The 25,352-nt window shown below is 38.3% G+C and overlaps 2 protein-coding genes across 4 annotated transcripts in view; one reads left to right on the plus strand and one right to left on the minus strand.

The window, feature by feature from the left end:
- Nucleotides 1–7,350, plus strand: part of LOC107223248 (furin-like protease 1) — a 140,029-nt gene extending 132,679 nt beyond the window's left edge. Inside the window, exons 11-12 of one of the 3 annotated variants that reach the window (XR_006905129.1) lie at nucleotides 1,681–1,827; nucleotides 4,668–4,805. Coding sequence is in view for 1 of the 3 variants with exons in the window: in XM_046744459.1 (XP_046600415.1) it covers nucleotides 4,668–5,128 (461 nt within the window). In the remaining 2 variants the exon portion in view is untranslated. Of the gene's footprint in view, nucleotides 1–1,680; nucleotides 1,828–4,667 lie in introns of all 3 variants that reach the window. The other 2 variants (XR_006905130.1, XM_046744459.1) reach the window with 2 other exon arrangements.
- Nucleotides 6,840–10,946, minus strand: LOC124295217. Its single transcript, XM_046744458.1, has 2 exons — nucleotides 10,671–10,946; nucleotides 6,840–10,478 (listed from the first exon to the last, which is right to left on the minus strand). Exon 2 carries the CDS (start codon nucleotides 10,279–10,281, stop codon nucleotides 7,348–7,350), a length of 2,934 nt encoding a protein of 977 aa, XP_046600414.1. The 5' UTR covers nucleotides 10,282–10,478; nucleotides 10,671–10,946; the 3' UTR covers nucleotides 6,840–7,347.
- Nucleotides 10,947–25,352: the final 14,406 nt, after the last annotated feature.

Below are 25,352 nucleotides of genomic sequence, written 5' to 3' on the forward strand. Positions count from 1 at the left end.
TTGTATATCACTGGGATTAAAACTCAAGTAACGATGTTGCGAGTTCTTACATGCAGGTCTCGTTCTCCTGGAGTATAACGACGAAGGGAGTGAAAATGTCCTTGTGCACGTGGGGTAAGAGGTGGTTGGTCAACTTTCCGCTTACCTTGTAAAATTGTATCCCGAAAGAAGTCTGATGAAAGTGATACTGCAAATGTCGGTGGAGGGGCAAATACAATTTATCATACGCATCGTGCAGTCTTTATACGCGACAAGCTAAAACGCCCTTTAAACATTTTTGCACATTTGGTGAATATCGCATTTTACGTACCGCGCAATTGACGCTGCAAATTTATTGACACAACAGACGAAGAGCTCGTCGCGTAAAAATTCTGCACTGGACACGGCTGTGTGAAAATTATGTAATTGAATATACTTGTTTTCTGCTTAATAATTTCACCATCGAATCATGCAACGCTCATTTTACAGGTAATCTTTCAGCAATCCTCTTGTCGCTCACAAGTATCAACACATTTATTCTAACAATGAGCTTAACGCAACGAAAAGCTCCTTCTCCTTCTCTGCTGTATTATACGCATCAATTTAGCCGTTGGCTGTGAAGTGGCTCGAACCGATTTTACGTCAAAGTTTGACCCGCGGGTAATGTCGAAATTTCGTGGGATACCGAGAAATTAACCACTTTCGCAACGAACGGCTCGATTCAATTATAAAATCAATCTTTAAGCTGAAATTTTCATAACTAACATTTCTTATTTTTCAACTTGTTGAAGAGGCTCTTCGGCAATTCCTTGCACGGGTTGCATGCAGGCTTTTTAAAAAATACCGATTATAATCCGACTGGTTTCTTTTTTAATCATTCATACATACGCTGCGAAAACGCGGAGATAGATTAGATAATTAGAACAGTCATTTCACAAACGGAACTACGTAAGCCAAGGAATTGTATTCAGTTCACTAAATGCATGATCGTCGTTCACTCAAATCCCTCGTTTTCCGAAACACCTTATATCGTAACGGGCAATCTGTTGTAAATATATCCGGCAATTTTTCCTGCAATCTCTATGTACGTATAAAAATATACTTTTCAATTCCTTGTTAGAAACTGCACTGGTTCATTCGTCTTTTTTTAATACGACTTGTATCCCTGTAGAATATCACACTCAAGGCTAAAGGCATGGAAAGTAACAGAGAATAATGATATCACGACGAGATATACGGTAGCGAAGGTATCGTCTATTTCTTGCACAGTTCTTTGATCTTGCAACACCCCTAGAAAATACGAAATCCGACAGATATTAGCGAATCCCCGAGATTACTCTTCGCTTATAAAATTCACCACTCAGAATCAACTCACGTACTTGCATTTTGAATTTCTAGGTTCCCTACTTGCAGAACCGGCTCGATTTGTCCATTTTGTTTTTTTTTTTCAATTTTTCTTTTTTTTTGTTCTTCGACTCATTTTCCCTGTCCTAGTTTACATTATAAACCCATACAACGGAGTAATGAAACTATAACTAAAAATCCCACCCACATAGTTCGGTCAAACGTCAGAGATAAATCTCGCGAACTTGATGGCGATGCAAAGTTGTTAATTTATCAAATTTCTCACTCGCGATTATCAGCTGGTATTGAGACGAAGTGAACCTACGATCGATCAAGTTACAGCATAGTTTTTTGTAGTTTCGTTACTCCATAGCTGACTGAGATTTAGGTTCCCTCCGGTCGAGTCACCGACGGCGATGTGCTGTGGAATTTTCAGCTTACGACCCGCCACGTCCAACGCGTCTGCAACCAAACTGACCCATCCTAGACCGCTTCACCGGCACGGTGAGTCTCTCATTCTACAACTCGAATGAATCTAATGTCACTCTACGAGTAACCCTATACCTTCCGAACACCTGTCGATCTATCTTTCTGTGCATCTAATTCTCTTACACCACTTTCAGTTTTACACATAGGTGTTGACTTTCAACTATACTTGAATGCTTTACCGATGCTAATTTATCATTTTGCACCAAGTCTAAACACTGATTATACCTGTTCAACTAAAAAAAAAAAAAACATAATAATAAGTTACAACCGGATTGCTGGCGTTTCATTGTTATTTAATGTGCCAGGATTATAGCAAGAGATTTTTCCTACTTCACGGAGTATTTATATGCTATTTTCTCCGATATTTTTTTCAAGAACGTTTAACAAGTCACTGCTACTGGTATATTGTAACTGGAATATAAATGCAATAGACAGCAAATTGCGGCATATAATCTTTATTATATATAGCGTGATCTGTGAGCCAGAAGGTTATTTCAAAAAAGTATTCAATGTATCGACTGAATTTTCCGTGCCCGTAACGAATACCTGAATGTAATTATGGTATGTAATTAACAATGCTGCCCTGATAATGACAATCTTCATTGAAATACTTTGATATCCACCAACTGTTCTAATTATTGTATACGCGTCCAACTGTATATGGGGAATTCCGTGCGAACCCGATCATCATCCGACCGTCACCATTTTTGATTTTGTTCAAAATTTTTCATGCAATTGTCCCAATTCTTAAACAGTGCACTGAATTTTTTCTGCCTTTTTGTCGAACCAGTTAATCATTTATAAATATATAAAGAGATTTTGAAATCGATCATTCTTTAAATTCTCAAAAACTGGATTTTCTACTCCGAACATTTCCAAATCGCGCCCATAATGAGCTGATTTTTTGTTATCGCTATACATTTTTTTTATCAACTAAAACATTGTCTAAAAGGTCTGAGAATTCTCAAAAAATTCTCAAAACTTTTATTTTTCAAATCGCTCCATCATGGAACCGGTCATAGTGAAGACAAAGTGCAAGAAAAAAGTTTTAACAATTTTTTAACAATTTTCCGACCGTTTAAAGAATGTTTCACTTAATCAAAGCAATTTAAAGTATTGACAAAGTTGTTGCAAGACAATTGGCGATCAGGGTCCCAATCCTGAACTGTTTGGAATCGAAAATACAGTTTTTAAAATGTTTTTGACAATTTTAAGAATAGTCTATCTCAAAATTGCGTTTAATATTTATAAATAATTAACCGGTGGAATAAAAAAAACCTGAAAAATTCAGGGTATTGTTTCAAAGTTGGGACAGTTGCATAAAAAATGTTTAAGAAAATTAAAAATGTTGAAGGGCAGACGTTTTTATATATTTGTGTAACTTCCCTTGTAGAGTTCGGTTCGAACATTATTACCGTATATTGCTTTAAAACTTTTGGGTCATATGTGTTAGCAATTTTTCGTTGCATTTTTGTGTCTTTCTATTTTGCATATACATCTTATAGCTTATGAAGCTTCTCATTATGATTGTATTAATTGTCATGTATATTAATTAATTACATATATATATATACACATACACTATAAGAACTTTATGCTTTGCAATGAATAATTTATGCCTGTGAAAATCTAAACGTAATTAGTCACTGCACCGTTTTAGTCTGTTATTCGAATTACAAACTGCTTTCCGTTCTAAGTGCTTCTCGTATTAATTATTCTTGTATTGTCATATATAGATGTACAACTATTTCAGACCGCATAATAACGGCGGCGTGTCTTTAGATTCGTATTAGTGGAACGGTTATATAAATCAAGTGATTTTGTATGTGATATAATGCATATTTGGAATTATTTGATTCAAGGTTAATGAATTTGGGACCTAAGAAGTTTAGACCACGTTTCAAGTACTTATGATTACTGACAAATGACAGCCACATTAATTTAATATAGAAAAAGAAACAACTGAAGCTACGCGACATGTTAAATATACAATAAAAATACCTTTCGCGAATAGGAAGAAATTGACAAAACTAGACGAACAAGTTATCTAATAATAGTATTCAGATTGTATACACGTAGTTAGCTCTTTAAAAGTGAATCTGGAAAAACCGTTGATTTTGGACCCCAAGTGTCAAGTGAATAAACCTCAAAAAATCGTTGATTGGACTTCAAAACGCAAAAAAAAATAATCATTTATCCGGAAAGGGGGTCATAATCTGAAAATATAGTAAAATATATGTAGTAGTAGACCACTCATATAACATACCAGTTAATAATCGGAAAAAAAGGCACAAGGATAGCGACAGATTGAACAGACAGCATTGCGTATCCATTCACAGAATTTTATACCTATGCTTACTGTGTAAATCTGTCACTTTGCACACGATTTCAATACTTAGTTTCAACGGGAAAAAACCTATCGGGACACAATATTTCAATTATTGGAATAAAACTGAGATATAATGAGCGTAATAACGATCGAAACTGACTATTATTACCCTAAAAGAATATCACTACTTGTTTTTCAAGGTCTACTAATTTATCACTCGGTGACAAAATAGACATTTTCTTTCCTTATGCTCCATCATTCACGTCCAATTCACCCCATCGCCTAGTGGATTTTACTATTTTCCTATTCGCATAGAAATCAATCAATTATAGAATGTGAATGATTTGATCGATATGCAGTTAAAGAAACTGTTTTACAAATCCCGTAACTATTATAATTGGAAAAATGTACCAATGGTATTATTGGTATTACTACTATTGTTACTGTTATCGTTTGGTTGCTTTGACCGTGGACGAGCCGGAAATTACGAAGACGTATACTAATCGATATTTTGATATCGTTCCAGAGTGTCGGAAGGGGTGGTTCCTCTTGGACGACGGGTGCGTCAGCCAATGCCCCTCAAAGACTTATGCAATATCGAACGAAAACAAGATGAGCAGTGTTTGCGCCCCGTGTCATTACACCTGCGCGGGATGCTCAGGACCAGCGGATTACGAGTGCACTTCCTGTCTCGAGGACGCGACGCCGTACAGATCCGGGGGTTCGACCCACTGCGTCCTAACGTCCCTCACGTCGAACCTCCACTCCACGAAGTGGTTTTACCGCATGTTCATTCTGTTCGTATTGAACTTGGTGACGTTAACGGGACTCGGCGTGTACTTTTGCGTTATTTGGTACGTCAGGAAGCAAGACTCCAAGGAATATGCCTACAGCAAAGTCGCTTACGAAACCGGCGGCGCGGTGCCAAAAGATGACGCGCATAAGTCGGTCTTGCCGCAAGACTCGTATTTGTCTGACAGCGACTGACTAGCCGCTGATAATCGTGAGAGAAGCGACGGTTGACGCGACATCTTCCGCTTGTCTTCTCGTGCTTTCGATTTTACAAATTTTTCAACGCAGTTGTTAAAGCCAATATACCTATATCTATCCTGTATAATAAAGTTTCGAAACATGCCTAGATACATAAGTGTAATAACTCGTTGGTTAGTATTATTATAAGAATACCGTGTGGCAAATATTCAACAATTGATCGAAGCTTCAGTCCTTAGACTAGCTTAGTCTGTAACTAATTAGGTTGTGATAATACATTAAACAAAGTTAGGAATAATTTTTCTCTCTCTCTCTCTCTTTTGCTTCTCTCTTTGCTAGATAGTTTTGAGTAATTATCTTACTAATAGTCTAAGCAATTAGTTTTAAAAAGAATTGTCGAGGGTATTATCGTTATAAATGCAGTTAACTGAATATACGAAGAGACTGTTACCTGTGAAGTAAAAAGAGGTTGTTCCTTGATACTTTTATATTGTTACGTTATATATATGATACCCTCTATATGATACTTACAGGTTGTGAGAGCTGTTAGAGTCGTATGTATAGAATAGCTAAGTACTTCTAGGAAAAATCAAATGTTCCAAGACATGCATATTTGCATATTATAAAATGATTCCTGGAACTTTATCAATATTTCCATAATTATATGATATTACGCTTACTCTTTTTGTTATCCAAACTGCACACTACGTCAATTTCATCATGGTGCACAAATTATTTTAAGGTCACCTTAATATGAAAATTAGGGTTATGCTTTACGGATAAGTGATTTAAAAATATGCATGTGCCTGTTATAAGAGAGAGAAAAATATATTAAATGAATTTACATGCTAGACTGTAAAAGTATAGTTAACTGTGGCAATCACGGCAATATACTTCAATTAACATGTTCAAGTTACTTGAGATGATGTTAAAATATTTTGACTGGTAAAATAGCCAAAATGTTTAAACCTTCGCATTCAATTTTAATGCTTCAATAGCATATATTTTCTAGTAAAAACCCTTCGGTTTTGTGTAAGTACGATTAAGCCTCAAAGCTACTGAATTATTCCTCCTACAGCATTGAGCGATAAATTTTTTGCGCAAACAGTAACATGTTACATTTATACAATTTCAATTTTCTCCCTCTCGAAAACATTCCGAATTTTATACTTAGACGCGTTTGTATTTTATATATGTACACTAAAATCGAATCAAGCCGAGAGGGATAATAACTAAATATGTACATAAAGCAACAGATTAATAGTGAAATATATCACATGAACGGATGTCAACTCAATTCAATCCAAAAAATAACCCTAAGCTAATTCTAGATATTCGACATCGTCACTGAGTCAATGATGACGGAGTTAGGTCCTAAATCGCAGAAACCGATTTCAAGGATTACATTGGAATAACAAGCCCAGGACAGGTAGGGTAAAGTAAGATTTTCAGTTTTCTTTTCATCTGATCATGGCTAAACAATTGATGTTACAGTCTATTTACTATTATTCAACTGTGATGTCCGAGTTTCAAACAATATAATATACAAATTATCGAAAATGTTGTAATTTGGTATTGTAATTTTGACACCGTTTCAGCAATGCCTACCTTCATTTTAGTTCACAGGTCGTTGACCGTACGAATAAATACAGGAATTACGTATGATTCCGTTTAGCAGCGGACAGGAAATTACCATGTGAAAATCCAGTTTAAGAAATGATTTTATATTACTAAATCACAGTACATCCGGATCACTTGGACCAAGCAATCACTTATTTCGTACACGAGTAGAAATACTTAAAATTAAGATATAATAAACAACAACAATAATAATTTCCGTAAAATCGTAGATTTGTTAACATGGAGAAGTACGTTTACAAATAACTAATCAACTTTCAATTTATATATCATATGAGGATTAACAAGACACTTAAAGCGTACAGAATTAAAAAATTTTTCGATCCTGCAGTGAAGAATAGATGCATCAATACAATGTAGTTACATGTACTATGAACATGTTACATAGTTTGTAAAGTCAAGCATTTTGAAATTTTTTTCATCGATAAGATGAATGATGAATGAATTTATGTATTACTCCTAAATTGTCGATGAAAATTCCGATCTGCATCTGCAAAATTGCAGATGAAAAAACTGACGTACATAATATATGGTGGTTATGGCTGTATTGATATTAATAAATGATTCACAGTTTATCTTTACTTAACGGTTTCCGAATGGACATTTTCAATGTGTCCCTTGATACTGCATTTATATCCAAATACCATCTTGCATATATCGCATTCAAATGGCTTTTCACGCGTGTGAACCCGCCTGTGTGTAATCAGGTTACTCTGTCTGTTGAACTGTTTTCCACATACATTGCAGTCGTACATCACAGTAGTGTGGATACGCATGTGTTGGTGAAACGTGTGTGTGCCACATAAAATCTTTCCACAGATATAACATAAAACTGGATTGAGTGACTTCTTCTTCTTCCGTGGCTGCTTTGAGTATGTAAGTACACCATTAGTAAATGAGGTTGATTCTTTTACAGTATTTAATACAGTGTTGTCTCGATCTTGAATATTGTTCTGTTTGAAATTTAGACGATGCCGTTCTATGTGATGTAACACGTTATTGAAAAATTTTCCACACACATCGCAGAGACCAGAATAAATTTTCAAATCTGCCGCATCTCTCCTAGGTTTCTGATTAATCATCCTTTCTTCATAATTGCTAATCCTGAAGAACCAATCCTCATAAGATTCATCCTCCCCAATAATATGTCCATCAAGAATATGTTGAACCATGAATTCCCTTCTGTTACACATGAAATCGCATTCCTTACATTTGTGACAGCAGGTGTTTGTGACTTCGTCTCGAAAGATGAACACGTTTTCAGGTTCAGATACTTCTGGTAGTTGTGGAAATACAGTCTGTTTTAAAGTATGATAATCAATTAAATGAACGTCAAACACCTGTATTCTATTTGTCGAAAAAGCACATAGCCTGCATCGAAACAGATTGTTTTTAACTAGTGTATTCAATAACTTCTGTATATTATCAATGGCTGGAGATGGAGGAACTTGGTTTATTTCATGCAACAGCGGTGTATGCTCCCATATAAAGTGTTTGTAAAAAACATCCCCGCGATTGCAAATCAGGTGGCAAATATTACAATTTCTCATCGTATTTTCAACTTGCAGAAGACAGGTATTGCAGTATGATACGCCAAATTTCAACTGGAATCCGCACGCCCTGCAATCCAGACTATCGCTACTCGTAACTTCATTACTTGTTAGCCTCAGGCACGAAACATTATTCTCCAGTTCAACCTGTTTCCAAAAGAGATCCGCCATTGACGCGTCTTGATTATCCACAAATGACATTGGACACCAAGAGATATACTCACGTATTTCATCTATACTGAACATCGACTCTTTAGAAATACTGTGAGGGTTGAAGTTACTTATCATTTCCAACATTTCTCGTGTGAATAAAGGTTTTTCACTCATTTCGGATAAAGATTTGGCAGTATTTTTCTTTTGCTGTTGTACTCTGTATATTTGAAAATCGTCATATCCTGTAGAACGAGATTTGTTTACACTCTGTTTGTAAGTTCCGTTGTATGATGAAGCCTGTTCAATCCTAAAATTGCTGTATCCCTGCTGTATCCAATTTTCAACCCTCGTTCCATGTTCTCCAAATGAAGTGGAGGATTCTTCATTTGCTTCTTCATCGGCCAATTCTTGTTTGATAAATAAGTCTTCTACTTCGATAAACTGGGCCGACATAATATTTACACCAGTAAACTGTTCCAGCTTTTTTTTACCCAGTTGAATATTGCATTGTGCAGCAATCCCTGTGAGTGATCTCTTTTTCATTGGTTCAATGGTAGAAACGCAATGTTTTGCGGGCAAATTCTTACTTTTCACCTGAAATTTGCATTTTGTAATATTTGCTGCCCTCCTTTTTTTTTCATTTGACTGGATAACATTATTAGTCCTAACTAGTTGCAATTCTTTGCCATCCAATAATGGTTCTGAACGTGATTCGATTTCTCTGTCTTCTGGTTCTAATTTAAATTCTGGTAAATAAACGGCATTTGCAGGAAAATTTACTGCATTAATTGACAGATGATTATAAGCACCTGTTTCTCGATTTGTGGTTACATCGACGATATTGCTTTCAGCATGTTTTTGTGTAGATGTGTATGAATCAATCTTGCCCACAGTGCGAGTCTTTTTATACCTATTGCCGTTTTTGAACAGAACTCCTTTCTTAACGCTGTATTTCAGATACCCCTGAATGTACGGTAATGAACGCTGTTCATCAATACCATAATGTTTGCCGAGAAATTCAACTATCTCGTTAAGGAGAATGCCGCTTGAATTTGGCGGCGAATGCAAAGCATGTGATATCATAGAATCTATTTCAGCTGCGTCGATAGCATTTGAACCTGTGTTGAATAATCTGCTGCTATTTTTTATCTGGACTTTTGATTCCAGTCTCTGATCATTAGCAGGCTGTGCATTTATTATCCGATTAATGGGTTTTGGTTTCTGAGCATTTACAGGTTGTACATATTTTAGCGAGTCAATTTCAGACCAATTGTCTACCAAATAAACATTGCGATCAACAATTTGAGCCAGTTCCAATTCTTCATCGTTCTCCATTTTAATTTCACCGAATATCATTTTATCCATGGCTTCAGTATCAGTTGTTTTGTTTTTTCTTTGTTCATTGAAATTTATAGATTTCACTGAGGGTACCGGGGTCTTATTCTTCTGTGCTGCACAATGAACTTTTGGTTTTGTGTATTTCGATAATCTGTAGCGTCTGACAGGAACTTTTGATCCATTTCTTTTTATTTGTAAAATTTCACCATTAGTAATGCCTGCTTGTATAGCCTTGAGAATATGCTGAGAGTCAAGGCTTATATTGTATTTTACATCGATAAATTTCTTTATATCCCTGGGTCTGATTCCTCTGAGATTAGATGATGTCTCCAAGGCTTTGTATATCATATCTTTGAGAGTACACTGAGGAAGGACTTTTACTTTTTTAGGAGTAACTGGTTTTTGTCCAAAGTAAGTTTTTTGTACCTCTGAGGGTTTTTTATGTCCGACAAGTATCTGCTGATCACCCATTGTTACTGTTTTGTCTCTCAGCAGAGGACCCCAATGAATTGGTTCTCAGGTTGCATATATGAAAAACTCTGTCCCATTAGCTAATCCCTGCTTACTATTGACGATAACGATGCCACTCTTAACTTGTTTAAATTACTCATTGACATTGGTGGGAAACCGAATAGGTGTTTGCTGTTGAATGCATGTCCACCTTCGTTCTATAACAAAATTATGAAAATGAGTAAATAATCATATTATGTCATTTATTTGAACTAAAATAGGAACAAATTATATTTCACTGTCATAAATTAGGTTAGGTTGAATAGATTGAAAGTTGCTTGTTTAATCGCTGTGAAGACCATGGAGAAGCGCTCGGTGAACGTGCAGCTTTGACGAGCCAGCAAACTTACCTTGTTTACTGCTATGACTGGTTAATTGTGAAGAAAGTGCATATTCCTCTAATCCGCAGAATTCAGTTCTAACAATCTATTGCAATGTCAATATCAGACTGTTATCCCTTAATCGCTGGTAAAGTCTTGCGCCATTGCTTGTACATTTTAAGTTTTGAATGATGCCAGATGTGTCGCTAAGGTCAAAAAGACACGACAGTACGGTAAAAAGCTCAAATGTGGATACGTACTTAGTTGGTAAGTGTATACAGGGGTTATCCCTCAGGGATAACAATCCGTTGTTAACTGCCGATGATAACTGTGCTGATCCGTAACTGTAGTTGGAAGTGAAAGATAAACTACTTGATGCTTCACGTGACCTTTCACCTAACGTTCGATAATGTCTGCCATTTAATGATTTGGAAGAATTATTGTTTAATCAGTCAGAGCGTGATGCTTTTATGGAACGTGTGTCCCGCAGATGTCAAACAGGCGCGAGCTTGTGCAAATTCGTTGACTGAAAAATATACAGACGGATACCCCTGGGTAAATTTTTGTGACCAGTTTTTGAAGGACAGGTAGGCCCAGGTGGGCCTGGGAGCATGAGAGGGTTCTGCTCTATCGACTCTGCCTGACGGGCTCGCGCCGACATTCGTAGCAGCCAAAGTAGTGTCGCTATGGAAGCTTGAGATTGGGTCGGTACAAAGTGAGTACGAAAGACTACTTGTTGACTGCGAATTAAAAATGTCGATCAGCTCGATCATCCCCGTAAGACGACGCGTAACCGCGTCCACCACCAAACGCCGTCAACCACCTCCTCACTCCAGTCGCCGCCAACCACCGCCTATCAGCTCCTACCACCTCCTACCTTTTCCGAAGACGTCCTACCACCCCCTGCCTGCCCCGGCCGACGCCAACCGGCTCCTACCGCCGCCGACCTCAGCCAAACACCTTCGTCCTCTTCGTCCCCCTGCTCGAGCATGTATTCTGTAACATTGATATTCATAATTATTCCAACAACTTTTCATTTGCTCTCTCAATCTTGAATTTTCATAGGCATAGAATAGAAACGCTGTTTTAGCTAGTCGCAAGTGAAGTATCTACGTTGGGTAGAGAAGCAGAATTGTTTTTCGGAAAGTATTCGGATGGAAAAAAATTCAGAGTAACTGTAATACATCACGGATGCGCTAATTTTGAACAAGATGAAATGGATTCTCTGTATATGAGACAGTATTTAACGCAGTGTCGTGATTTAGAGACCTAAAAAGGCGATAGAGAGAGAATGAACGAAGCTTCTTAAAACTTCGAGTGTATTTGAACACAATTTTGAAAGGTACGAGCAATAATTCGTATCGTCCAACTGTCGCAAAACGGCAGCGTTATTAACTGACCCGTTAACTGAAGAACATATCTTTAGTTAAAGGCTGACCATCGAAGGGCCTAGCCGCTTGAGTCTGGAATCGGCAGAAGAGATAAAGTGTGTATTTCTTGTATGAAATGTGAAAACTAAGATCATTATACATCATATCATATCATCATACATCATACATCATCATACATAGTATTAGAGTTCGAAACCAAAGTTTGGATGTCGGATGTCACCCAAAATTTTTTTCTCTTGACGTAATCGATTTGAAATCGGCTAGCAGAATTCCTCAGTCTGGAAACAGCCGCGCAGTAGAGCGGACGGGTGAGAATCGCGCTCCGCAGATTTCGAGTACCGGGTTCTCTACTTCCTCGATCCTGCGCTCCGGGTCCGCTACTTGGTGGAACTTGACTTCCAGGACAAGCGCTCCGTAGTTTCTGCGCTCCAGGTCCGCTACCTAGTGAAACTCGACTTCCAGGACAAGCGCTCCGTAGTTTTTGCGCTCCAGGTCCACTACCTCGTGGAATTAGACTTCCAGGACAAGCGCTCGGTAGTTCCGGCTGTCCAGGTCCTTGACTAGTAATTGTAATTATATTTGATCTAAGATTTTTTAAACTTGTCACGTTGAAACAAAGTATTTCAATTCATTTTTCGCGCAAGGACAAATTCAGTAGCTACGAATGCGCTAATAAAATTCATGATGTTATAAAGTAATTAATTAATTATATTAATCCTTACACAATATTTTTGATGTGTTCTTATACTGAAAATATTTATTACTATTGCAGGCATACCCGAGGTGGTTATCGGTGGTTGTTGGAGGTGGTTGCCGGTGGTTGAAGGTGGTCGGAGGTCGGCGAGGAGGAGGACGAGGAAGACTAGGAGAAGAAGGTGGCTGAGGATTTGTGCTCGGTGAGTAAAACACTTTTATAATATTTGATGGCAATTGTAATTATATTTTATCTAAAATATTTCAAACTTGTCATGTTTACATTAAATTATTTAAATTCATTTTTCGCGCAAGCACAAATTCAGTAGATATAAATGCGCTAATGAAATTTATTATATTATTAATTAATTAATTAATTATATTAATCCTTACACAATATTTTTAATGTGTTCCTATACTGAGAATATTTATTACTATTCCAGGTATAACCCGAGGTGGTTGGCGGTGGTCGGAGGTGGTCGAGCTGGACGAGGTGGAGGACGAGGATTCGTGCTCGGTGAGTTTGACATTTTTACAATATTTGATGAAGTAGAATCAGCATCAGGAGTAGGATCAGGGGAAGATGTAGAAATAGGAATAGAAGTAGGAGTAGTGGTAGGAATAGGACTCGGAGTAGAAATAGGAGTAGAAGTAGGTAGGGCGGGGTGGGTCGTGAGGGGGGAGGGGAGGGGGGCGGGAGGGGATATTATCATATCAAGTTATCAGTAATAAGCAATTGCGGGTAAAATATTAGCTTACTTTTGTAAGTATTTATGAATATAGCCTCTATGAATATTCATTGTTGGTATATAAGTTCTGGCAACGTACCTACTTTCTGTAAGAGATGTTGAAGATTTTCAACATAATTATGTTTCAGTTCTGTGCCCCACCTAGTGATCCACTAGTACATATCCTCCGACGTGACATCGCTGTGCTACGTATAAAGAAGAAGAGATTTATTAAGATGCAGATTGCTCCTCTCTTCTTGCCATTGTGCTTTCAGCCATTGTTGTGCTGTGTGTTTAAAATTAAGGACAGTATATGTATAATATAGAATAACAGACACAGCTACGAATATAGCACTACAATAAATCTTATAGAAATGAGCTCTCATTGAGATTTCTCTGTATTTATAACTCGACGCGAGAAGGCAAAAATCAATGTAATGCCATCTGTAAGGTAATTGGACTCGTTTTTGCACTACGAGAACTCGTTGGGCATTTTGCGGTGAAGTTTGAAAAATTGTTGTACAAGAAATTAAATAACTATAAAAATGGCTAAAAAATATTATCTCTAATTGTGAATGTAGCTAATACAGCTTTAACCGTATATTGATTATGTTAATGATCTATTGTGACAAGATCGGAATTAGATAAGCTCTCTAAATACTCTTTTCTAGTCTATTAATTTATATCATGTATATGTAAATGTATATTTCTTCAGTTTATACAATCACTGCACTAGGATTAACCTTGCCACGTTTTATGGTGCGCTTGTGTAATTTGTATATTATTAACCTTACGTTTTACTCTATTTGCGACAAGTTGTGAGTGTTTCTAATTTCTTGGCTATTATTTATGTACATGTATGTGTATATATGTATATGTATACTTATGCATGTGTATATACATATATACATATATATACATATACATGTGTATATACATATATACACATGTTTAAAACTAGATTTTGACAATAAACACAGAGGTTTTAGTTTATTCGCATACGGATTTCTGTGTATAGGTATACTTGAACTAAAATATCCTTATCTCTAATACGGAGTTGTTCGTAATTCGCATTTGTTCTTGTAACCCAATGTCCTACACACGATGGCAAAAATCGAGATCCAACTTGACTGAGTCTCAAAGCCCTGTTGACATAAAAGCAGCTATTTGATAGAAATTATAGTTTATAGTTTACACAGCCCATTGCATGATATTTCATTATAAATACATATGTTTCAATGTATTTAGGAATAATTTATCAAATATACAGAGGTCATGTGCAAATAATAAATGAATTCGACCGCAGTTTGATGTATTCATTAGACCTTTAACAATAAATTTAAGCTTTGTTACTTTTTTCATTTTATTATGGATAATCAAAAACATTTCCGACTATTCGTGCTGTGGAAGCATGGGGATTAAACCAAATGTAGCAAAGGATTAGAAACAGTGTATGTAGAGTACGGGTATTTTTCTAATAATGCAAACACGTGCCGCTAGTTTAGTTTTGACATATCTAGAATACCACGCCTTGCGAATTAGCTTTCCACACAGAGATGAATGATGAATTTCAAGGACTGCATTATCGTTGTTGAATACTCTATGCCTCATGGGAAAAGAAAATGTGTAACGATAACATTGATGCACCGGATCATCGTCGACTTTAACTTTTGAAATGTCCTACCATTTCCGAACACCTCCAACCATCCTATTTACCTATATTACTAGATTAGCTATGATATGAAAAGAAAAGAATTATTCACTTCGAAATGGGATTCTATTCGACACGCGCTCGATGTATCCCATAACATTAATATTCAAAATTATTCCAACAACTTTTCATTTGCTCTCTCGATCTTGAATTTTCGTAGGCATATAATCGAAACGCTGTTCTAGCTAGTCGAGAGTGAAGTATCTACGTTGGGTAGAGAAGCAGAATTGTTTTTTGAAAAGTATTCGGATGGAAAAAAATTCAGAGTAACTGTAATACATCACGGATGCACTAATTTTGAACGAGATAAAATGGATTCTCCATATATGAGACAGTATTTAAAGCAGCCTAGTGATTTGAAGACCTAAAAAGGTGATAGAGAGAGAAAGAACGAAGCTTCTTAACACTTCGAGTGTATTTTAACACACATATGAAAGATACGAGCAAAATTTTTCATCATCCAACTGTCGCAGAACGGCAGCGTTATCAGCTGACCCGTTAACTGAAGGATATATCTTCAGTCAACGGCTGACCATCGAAGGGCCTGGCCGCTTGAGTCTGGAATCGGCAGGAGAGATAAAGTGCGTATTTCTTGTATGAAATGTGGAAACTAAAATCATTATACATCATATCATATCATCATACATCATACATCATACATCGTACATCATACATCATACATCATCATACCTAGTATTACAGTTCGAAACCAAAGTTTGAATTTTCGGATGTTCGGAAAGTGACGTCACCAATCTAAAATCGGCTAGCCGAGCTGCTCAGTCTGGTAACAACCGCGCAGTAGAGCGGACGGTTGAGAGTCGCGCTCCGCAAATTTCGAGTACAGGGTTCTCAACCTCTCGGATCCCGCGCTTCGAGTCCGCTGCGTATTTCGAGTACCGGGTTCTCAACCTCTCGGATCCCACGCTTCGGGTCCGCTACGCGGTGAAACTCGACTTCCAGGATAAGCGCTCCGTGGTTCCTGGTTCATGTTTACAATAAATTATTTCAATTCGTTTTTCGCGCTACCCCAAATTCGGTACCTGTCAGTCCGCTAATAAAATTTCTCGACTTCCAGGATAAGCGCTCCGTGGTTCCTGGTTCATGTTTACGATAAATTATTTCAATTCGTTTTTCGCGCAAGCCCAAATTCGGTAGCTGTCAGTCCGCTAATAAAATTTCTCGACTTCCAGGATAAGCGCTCCGTGGTTCCTGGTTCATGTTTACGATAAATTATTTCAATTCGTTTTTCGCGCAAGCCCAAATTCGGTAGCTGTCAGTCCGCTAATAAAATTTCTCGACTTCCAGGATAAGCGCTCCGTGGTTCCTGGTTCATGTTTACGATAAATTATTTCAATTCGTTTTTCGCGCAAGCCCAAATTCGGTAGCTGTCAGTCCGCTAATAAAATTTCTCGACTTCCAGGATAAGCGCTCCGTGGTTCCTGGTTCATGTTTACGATAAATTATTTCAATTCGTTTTTCGCGCAAGCCCAAATTCGGTAGCTGTCAGTCCGCTAATAAAATTTCTCGACTTCCAGGATAAGCGCTCCGTGGTTCCTGGTTCATGTTTACGATAAATTATTTCAATTCGTTTTTCGCGCAAGCCCAAATTCGGTAGCTGTCAGTCCGCTAATAAAATTTCTCGACTTCCAGGATAAGCGCTCCGTGGTTCCTGGTTCATGTTTACGATAAATTATTTCAATTCGTTTTTCGCGCAAGCCCAAATTCGGTAGCTGTCAGTCCGCTAATAAAATTTCTCGACTTCCAGGATAAGCGCTCCGTGGTTCCTGGTTCATGTTTACGATAAATTATTTCAATTCGTTTTTCGCGCAAGCCCAAATTCGGTAGCTGTCAGTCCGCTAATAAAATTTCTCGACTTCCAGGATAAGCGCTCCGTGGTTCCTGGTTCATGTTTACGATAAATTATTTCAATTCGTTTTTCGCGCAAGCCCAAATTCGGTAGCTGTCAGTCCGCTAATAAAATTTCTCGACTTCCAGGATAAGCGCTCCGTGGTTCCTGGTTCATGTTTACGATAAATTATTTCAATTCGTTTTTCGCGCAAGCCCAAATTCGGTAGCTGTCAGTCCGCTAATAAAATTTCTCGACTTCCAGGATAAGCGCTCCGTGGTTCCTGGTTCATGTTTACGATAAATTATTTCAATTCGTTTTTCGCGCAAGCCCAAATTCGGTAGCTGTCAGTCCGCTAATAAAATTTCTCGACTTCCAGGATAAGCGCTCCGTGGTTCCTGGTTCATGTTTACGATAAATTATTTCAATTCGTTTTTCGCGCAAGCCCAAATTCGGTAGCTGTCAGTCCGCTAATAAAATTTCTCGACTTCCAGGATAAGCGCTCCGTGATTCCTGGTTCATGTTTACAATAAATTATTTCAATTCGTTTTTCGCGCAAGCCCAAATTCAGTAGCTGTCGGTGCGCTAATAAAATTTCTATAACTTTATAATCTTCTCGTAATCTTTTTGGTAGAATATGTCGATAAAAAAATTATATTAAACCTTACACGGTATTTTTGATTCGTTCTCATGCTGAAAATATTTATTAGCATTCGAGGTATAACTCGAGGTGGTTGGCGGTGGTCGGTGGGGGTGGTTGAAGGTGGTCGGAGGTGGACGAGGAGGAGGACGAGAAGGACGAGGATTCGTGCTCGGTGAGTAAAACACTTTTATAATATTTGCTGGCAATTGTAATTATATTTTATCTAAAATATTTCAAACTAGTCATGTTTACATTAAATTATTTCAATTCATTTTTCGTGCAAGCACATATTCAGTAGCTATGAATAATCTTATACAATTTATTACATTATTAATTAATTAATTGATATTCTTATGATATTTAACGGCAATTGTAATTATATTTCATCTGAAATATTACAAACTTGTCACGTTTACAATAAATTATTTCGATTCATTTTTCGTGCAAGCACATATTCAGTAGCTATGAATAATCTCATACAATTTATCACGTTATTAATTAATTAATTGATATTCTTATAATATTTAACGGCAATTGTAATTATATTTCATCTGAAATATAACAAACTTGTCACGTTTACAATAAATTATTTCAATTCATTTTTCGTGCAAGCACATATTCAGTAGCTATGAATAAGATTATACAATTTATTATCTTATTAATTACTTAATTAATTACATTGATCCTTACACAATATTTTTGATGTGTTCCTATACTAAAAATATTCATTACTATTCCAGGTGTAACCCGAGGTGGCTGGCGATGGTTGGCGGTGGTCGGAGGTGGTCGGAGGTGGACGAGGAGGAGGACGAGCTGGACCAGGAGGAGGACGAGGTGGACCAGGAGGAGGACGAGGTGGACGAGGAGGAGGCGGGGCGGGTCGTCGGAGAGGAGCGGCGGGGCGGGGCGGGGAGGGGAAGGGGGAGGGGCGGGAAGGGGCGGCGGGAGGGGTAGGGGGAGGGGGAGGGGGAGGGGGAGGGGGAGGGGGAGGGGGAGGGGGAGGGGGAGGGGGAGGGGGAGGGGTAGGGGGAGGGGGAGGGGGAGGGGGAGGCGGGAGGCGGGAGGCGGGGGGGGAGGGAGGGACGGAGGGAGGGTGGGTGGGCGGGAGGGTGGGAGGGAGGGAGGGAGGGAGGGAGGGAGGGCGGGCGGGAGGGAGGGAGGGCCGGGGGGGCCGGGCGTGTGGGGGATTTATGCTCTATTAACTCTAACAGGCTCGCACCGACATCCGTCCTCCACTCCCCTCCCCCCCGGCCCTCCCGCCCTCCCTCCCTCCCTCCCTCCCCCCTCCCACCCTCCCGCCCACCCACCCTCCCTCCCCCCCCCTCCCCCCCCGCCTCCCCCCTCCCCCTCCCCCTCCCACTCCCGCCCTTCCCCCTCCCCCTTCCCCTCCCTTCTACCCTTCCCGCCCCTCCCCCTTCCCCTCCCCGCCCCGCCCCGCCACTCCTCTCCGACGACCCACCCCGCCTCCTCCTCGTCCACCTCGTCCTCCTCCTGGTCCAGCTCGTCCTCCTCCTCGTCCACCTCCGACCACCTCCGACCACCGCCAACCATCGCCAGCCACCTCGGGTTACACCTGGAATAGTAATGAATATTTTTAGTATAGGAACACATCAAAAATATTGTGTAAGGATCAATGTAATTAATTAAGTAATTAATAAGATAATAAATTGTATAATCTTATTCATAGCTACTGAATATGTGCTTGCACGAAAAATGAATTGAAATAATTTATTGTAAACGTGACAAGTTTGTTATATTTCAGATGAAATATAATTACAATTGCCGTTAAATATTATAAGAATATCAATTAATTAATTAATAACGTGATAAATTGTATGAGATTATTCATAGCTACTGAATATGTGCTTGCACGAAAAATGAATCGAAATAATTTATTGTAAACGTGACAAGTTTGTAATATTTCAGATGAAATATAATTACAATTGCCGTTAAATATCATAAGAATATCAATTAATTAATTAATAATGTAATAAATTGTATAAGATTATTCATAGCTACTGAATATGTGCTTGCACGAAAAATGAATTGAAATAATTTAATGTAAACATGACTAGTTTGAAATATTTTAGATAAAATATAATTACAATTGCCAGCAAATATTATAAAAGTGTTTTACTCACCGAGCACGAATCCTCGTCCTTCTCGTCCTCCTCCTCGTCCACCTCCGACCACCTTCAACCACCCCCACCGACCACCGCCAACCACCTCGAGTTATACCTCGAATGCTAATAAATATTTTCAGCATGAGAACGAATCAAAAATACCGTGTAAGGTTTAATATAATTTTTTTATCGACATATTCTACCAAAAAGATTACGAGAAGATTATAAAGTTATAGAAATTTTATTAGCGCACCGACAGCTACTGAATTTGGGCTTGCGCGAAAAACGAATTGAAATAATTTATTGTAAACATGAACCAGGAATCACGGAGCGCTTATCCTGGAAGTCGAGAAATTTTATTAGCGGACTGACAGCTACCGAATTTGGGCTTGCGCGAAAAACGAATTGAAATAATTTATCGTAAACATGAACCAGGAACCACGGAGCGCTTATCCTGGAAGTCGAGAAATTTTATTAGCGGACTGACAGCTACCGAATTTGGGCTTGCGCGAAAAACGAATTGAAATAATTTATCGTAAACATGAACCAGGAACCACGGAGCGCTTATCCTGGAAGTCGAGAAATTTTATTAGCGGACTGACAGCTACCGAATTTGGGCTTGCGCGAAAAACGAATTGAAATAATTTATCGTAAACATGAACCAGGAACCACGGAGCGCTTATCCTGGAAGTCGAGAAATTTTATTAGCGGACTGACAGCTACCGAATTTGGGCTTGCGCGAAAAACGAATTGAAATAATTTATCGTAAACATGAACCAGGAACCACGGAGCGCTTATCCTGGAAGTCGAGAAATTTTATTAGCGGACTGACAGCTACCGAATTTGGGCTTGCGCGAAAAACGAATTGAAATAATTTATCGTAAACATGAACCAGGAACCACGGAGCGCTTATCCTGGAAGTCGAGAAATTTTATTAGCGGACTGACAGCTACCGAATTTGGGCTTGCGCGAAAAACGAATTGAAATAATTTATCGTAAACATGAACCAGGAACCACGGAGCGCTTATCCTGGAAGTCGAGAAATTTTATTAGCGGACTGACAGGTACCGAATTTGGGGTAGCGCGAAAAACGAATTGAAATAATTTATCGTAAACATGAACCAGGAACCACGGAGCGCTTATCCTGGAAGTCGAGAAATTTTATTAGCGGACTGACAGCTACCGAATTTGGGCTTGCGCGAAAAACGAATTGAAATAATTCATCGTAAACATGAACCAGGAACCACGGAGCGCTTATCCTGGAAGTCGAGAAATTTTATTAGCGGACTGACAGCTACCGAATTTGGGCTTGCGCGAAAAACGAATTGAAATAATTTATCGTAAACATGAACCAGGAACCACGGAGCGCTTATCCTGGAAGTCGAGAAATTTTATTAGCGGACTGACAGCTACCGAATTTGGGCTTGCGCGAAAAACGAATTGAAATAATTTATCGTAAACATGAACCAGGAACCACGGAGCGCTTATCCTGGAAGTCGAGAAATTTTATTAGCGGACTGACAGCTACCGAATTTGGGCTTGCGCGAAAAACGAATTGAAATAATTTATCGTAAACATGAACCAGGAACCACGGAGCGCTTATCCTGGAAGTCGAGAAATTTTATTAGCGGACTGACAGCTACCGAATTTGGGCTTGCGCGAAAAACGAATTGAAATAATTTATCGTAAACATGAACCAGGAACCACGGAGCGCTTATCCTGGAAGTCGAGAAATTTTATTAGCGGACTGACAGGTACCGAATTTGGGGTAGCGCGAAAAACGAATTGAAATAATTTATTGTAAACATGAACCAGGAACCACGGAGCGCTTATCCTGGAAGTCGAGTTTCACCGCGTAGCGGACCCGAAGCGTGGGATCCGAGAGGTTGAGAACCCGGTACTCGAAATACGCAGCGGACTCGAAGCGCGGGATCCGAGAGGTTGAGAACCCTGTACTCGAAATTTGCGGAGCGCGACTCTCAACCGTCCGCTCTACTGCGCGGTTGTTACCAGACTGAGCAGCTCGGCTAGCCGATTTTAGATTGGTGACGTCACTTTCCGAACATCCGAAAATTCAAACTTTGGTTTCGAACTGTAATACTAGGTATGATGATGTATGATGTATGATGTACGATGTATGATGTATGATGTATGATGATATGATATGATGTATAATGATTTTAGTTTCCACATTTCATACAAGAAATACGCACTTTATCTCTCCTGCCGATTCCAGACTCAAGCGGCCAGGCCCTTCGATGGTCAGCCGTTGACTGAAGATATATCCTTCAGTTAACGGGTCAGCTGATAACGCTGCCGTTCTGCGACAGTTGGATGATGAAAAATTTTGCTCGTATCTTTCATATGTGTGTTAAAATACACTCGAAGTGTTAAGAAGCTTCGTTCTTTCTCTCTCTATCACCTTTTTAGGTCTTCAAATCACTAGGCTGCTTTAAATACTGTCTCATATATGGAGAATCCATTTTATCTCGTTCAAAATTAGTGCATCCGTGATGTATTACAGTTACTCTGAATTTTTTTCCATCCGAATACTTTTCAAAAAACAATTCTGCTTCTCTACCCAACGTAGATACTTCACTCTCGACTAGCTAGAACAGCGTTTCGATTATATGCCTACGAAAATTCAAGATCGAGAGAGCAAATGAAAAGTTGTTGGAATAATTTTGAATATTAATGTTATGGGATACATCGAGCGCGTGTCGAATAGAATCCCATTTCGAAGTGAATAATTCTTTTCTTTTCATATCATAGCTAATCTAGTAATATAGGTAAATAGGATGGTTGGAGGTGTTCGGAAATGGTAGGACATTTCAAAAGTTAAAGTCGACGATGATCCGGTGCATCAATGTTATCGTTACACATTTTCTTTTCCCATGAGGCATAGAGTATTCAACAACGATAATGCAGTCCTTGAAATTCATCATTCATCTCTGTGTGGAAAGCTAATTCGCAAGGCGTGGTATTCTAGATATGTCAAAACTAAACTAGCGGCACGTGTTTGCATTATTAGAAAAATACCCGTACTCTACATACACTGTTTCTAATCCTTTGCTACATTTGGTTTAATCCCCATGCTTCCACAGCACGAATAGTCGGAAATGTTTTTGATTATCCATAATAAAATGAAAAAAGTAACAAAGCTTAAATTTATTGTTAAAGGTCTAATGAATACATCAAACTGCGGTCGAATTCATTTATTATTTGCACATGACCTCTGTATATTTGATAAATTATTCCTAAATACATTGAAACATATGTATTTATAATGAAATATCATGCAATGGGCTGTGTAAACTATAAACTATAATTTCTATCAAATAGCTGCTTTTATGTCAACAGGGCTTTGAGACTCAGTCAAGTTGGATCTCGATTTTTGCCATCGTGTGTAGGACATTGGGTTACAAGAACAAATGCGAATTACGAACAACTCCGTATTAGAGATAAGGATATTTTAGTTCAAGTATACCTATACACAGAAATCCGTATGCGAATAAACTAAAACCTCTGTGTTTATTGTCAAAATCTAGTTTTAAACATGTGTATATATGTATATACACATGTATATGTATATATATGTATATATGTATATACACATGCATAAGTATACATATACATATATACACATACATGTACATAAATAATAGCCAAGAAATTAGAAACACTCACAACTTGTCGCAAATAGAGTAAAACGTAAGGTTAATAATATACAAATTACACAAGCGCACCATAAAACGTGGCAAGGTTAATCCTAGTGCAGTGATTGTATAAACTGAAGAAATATACATTTACATATACATGATATAAATTAATAGACTAGAAAAGAGTATTTAGAGAGCTTATCTAATTCCGATCTTGTCACAATAGATCATTAACATAATCAATATACGGTTAAAGCTGTATTAGCTACATTCACAATTAGAGATAATATTTTTTAGCCATTTTTATAGTTATTTAATTTCTTGTACAACAATTTTTCAAACTTCACCGCAAAATGCCCAACGAGTTCTCGTAGTGCAAAAACGAGTCCAATTACCTTACAGATGGCATTACATTGATTTTTGCCTTCTCGCGTCGAGTTATAAATACAGAGAAATCTCAATGAGAGCTCATTTCTATAAGATTTATTGTAGTGCTATATTCGTAGCTGTGTCTGTTATTCTATATTATACATATACTGTCCTTAATTTTAAACACACAGCACAACAATGGCTGAAAGCACAATGGCAAGAAGAGAGGAGCAATCTGCATCTTAATAAATCTCTTCTTCTTTATACGTAGCACAGCGATGTCACGTCGGAGGATATGTACTAGTGGATCACTAGGTGGGGCACAGAACTGAAACATAATTATGTTGAAAATCTTCAACATCTCTTACAGAAAGTAGGTACGTTGCCAGAACTTATATACCAACAATGAATATTCATAGAGGCTATATTCATAAATACTTACAAAAGTAAGCTAATATTTTACCCGCAATTGCTTATTACTGATAACTTGATATGATAATATCCCCTCCCGCCCCCCTCCCCTCCCCCCTCACGACCCACCCCGCCCTACCTACTTCTACTCCTATTTCTACTCCGAGTCCTATTCCTACCACTACTCCTACTTCTATTCCTATTTCTACATCTTCCCCTGATCCTACTCCTGATGCTGATTCTACTTCATCAAATATTGTAAAAATGTCAAACTCACCGAGCACGAATCCTCGTCCTCCACCTCGTCCAGCTCGACCACCTCCGACCACCGCCAACCACCTCGGGTTATACCTGGAATAGTAATAAATATTCTCAGTATAGGAACACATTAAAAATATTGTGTAAGGATTAATATAATTAATTAATTAATTAATAATATAATAAATTTCATTAGCGCATTTATATCTACTGAATTTGTGCTTGCGCGAAAAATGAATTTAAATAATTTAATGTAAACATGACAAGTTTGAAATATTTTAGATAAAATATAATTACAATTGCCATCAAATATTATAAAAGTGTTTTACTCACCGAGCACAAATCCTCAGCCACCTTCTTCTCCTAGTCTTCCTCGTCCTCCTCCTCGCCGACCTCCGACCACCTTCAACCACCGGCAACCACCTCCAACAACCACCGATAACCACCTCGGGTATGCCTGCAATAGTAATAAATATTTTCAGTATAAGAACACATCAAAAATATTGTGTAAGGATTAATATAATTAATTAATTACTTTATAACATCATGAATTTTATTAGCGCATTCGTAGCTACTGAATTTGTCCTTGCGCGAAAAATGAATTGAAATACTTTGTTTCAACGTGACAAGTTTAAAAAATCTTAGATCAAATATAATTACAATTACTAGTCAAGGACCTGGACAGCCAGAACTACCGAGCGCTTGTCCTGGAAGTCTAATTCCACGAGGTAGTGGACCTGGAGCGCAAAAACTACGGAGCGCTTGTCCTGGAAGTCGAGTTTCACTAGGTAGCGGACCTGGAGCGCAGAAACTACGGAGCGCTTGTCCTGGAAGTCAAGTTCCACCAAGTAGCGGACCCGGAGCGCAGGATCGAGGAAGT

The sequence above is a fragment of the Neodiprion lecontei genome, chromosome 6, assembly GCF_021901455.1.
Source record: "Neodiprion lecontei isolate iyNeoLeco1 chromosome 6, iyNeoLeco1.1, whole genome shotgun sequence".
Classification (NCBI taxonomy): domain Eukaryota; kingdom Metazoa; phylum Arthropoda; class Insecta; order Hymenoptera; family Diprionidae; genus Neodiprion; species Neodiprion lecontei.

Coding starts and splice junctions, on each gene's coding strand:
- LOC124295217 (XM_046744458.1), bottom strand. CDS start 10,281: ATGGGTGATCAGCAGATACTTGTCGGACATAAAAAACCCTCAGAGGTA.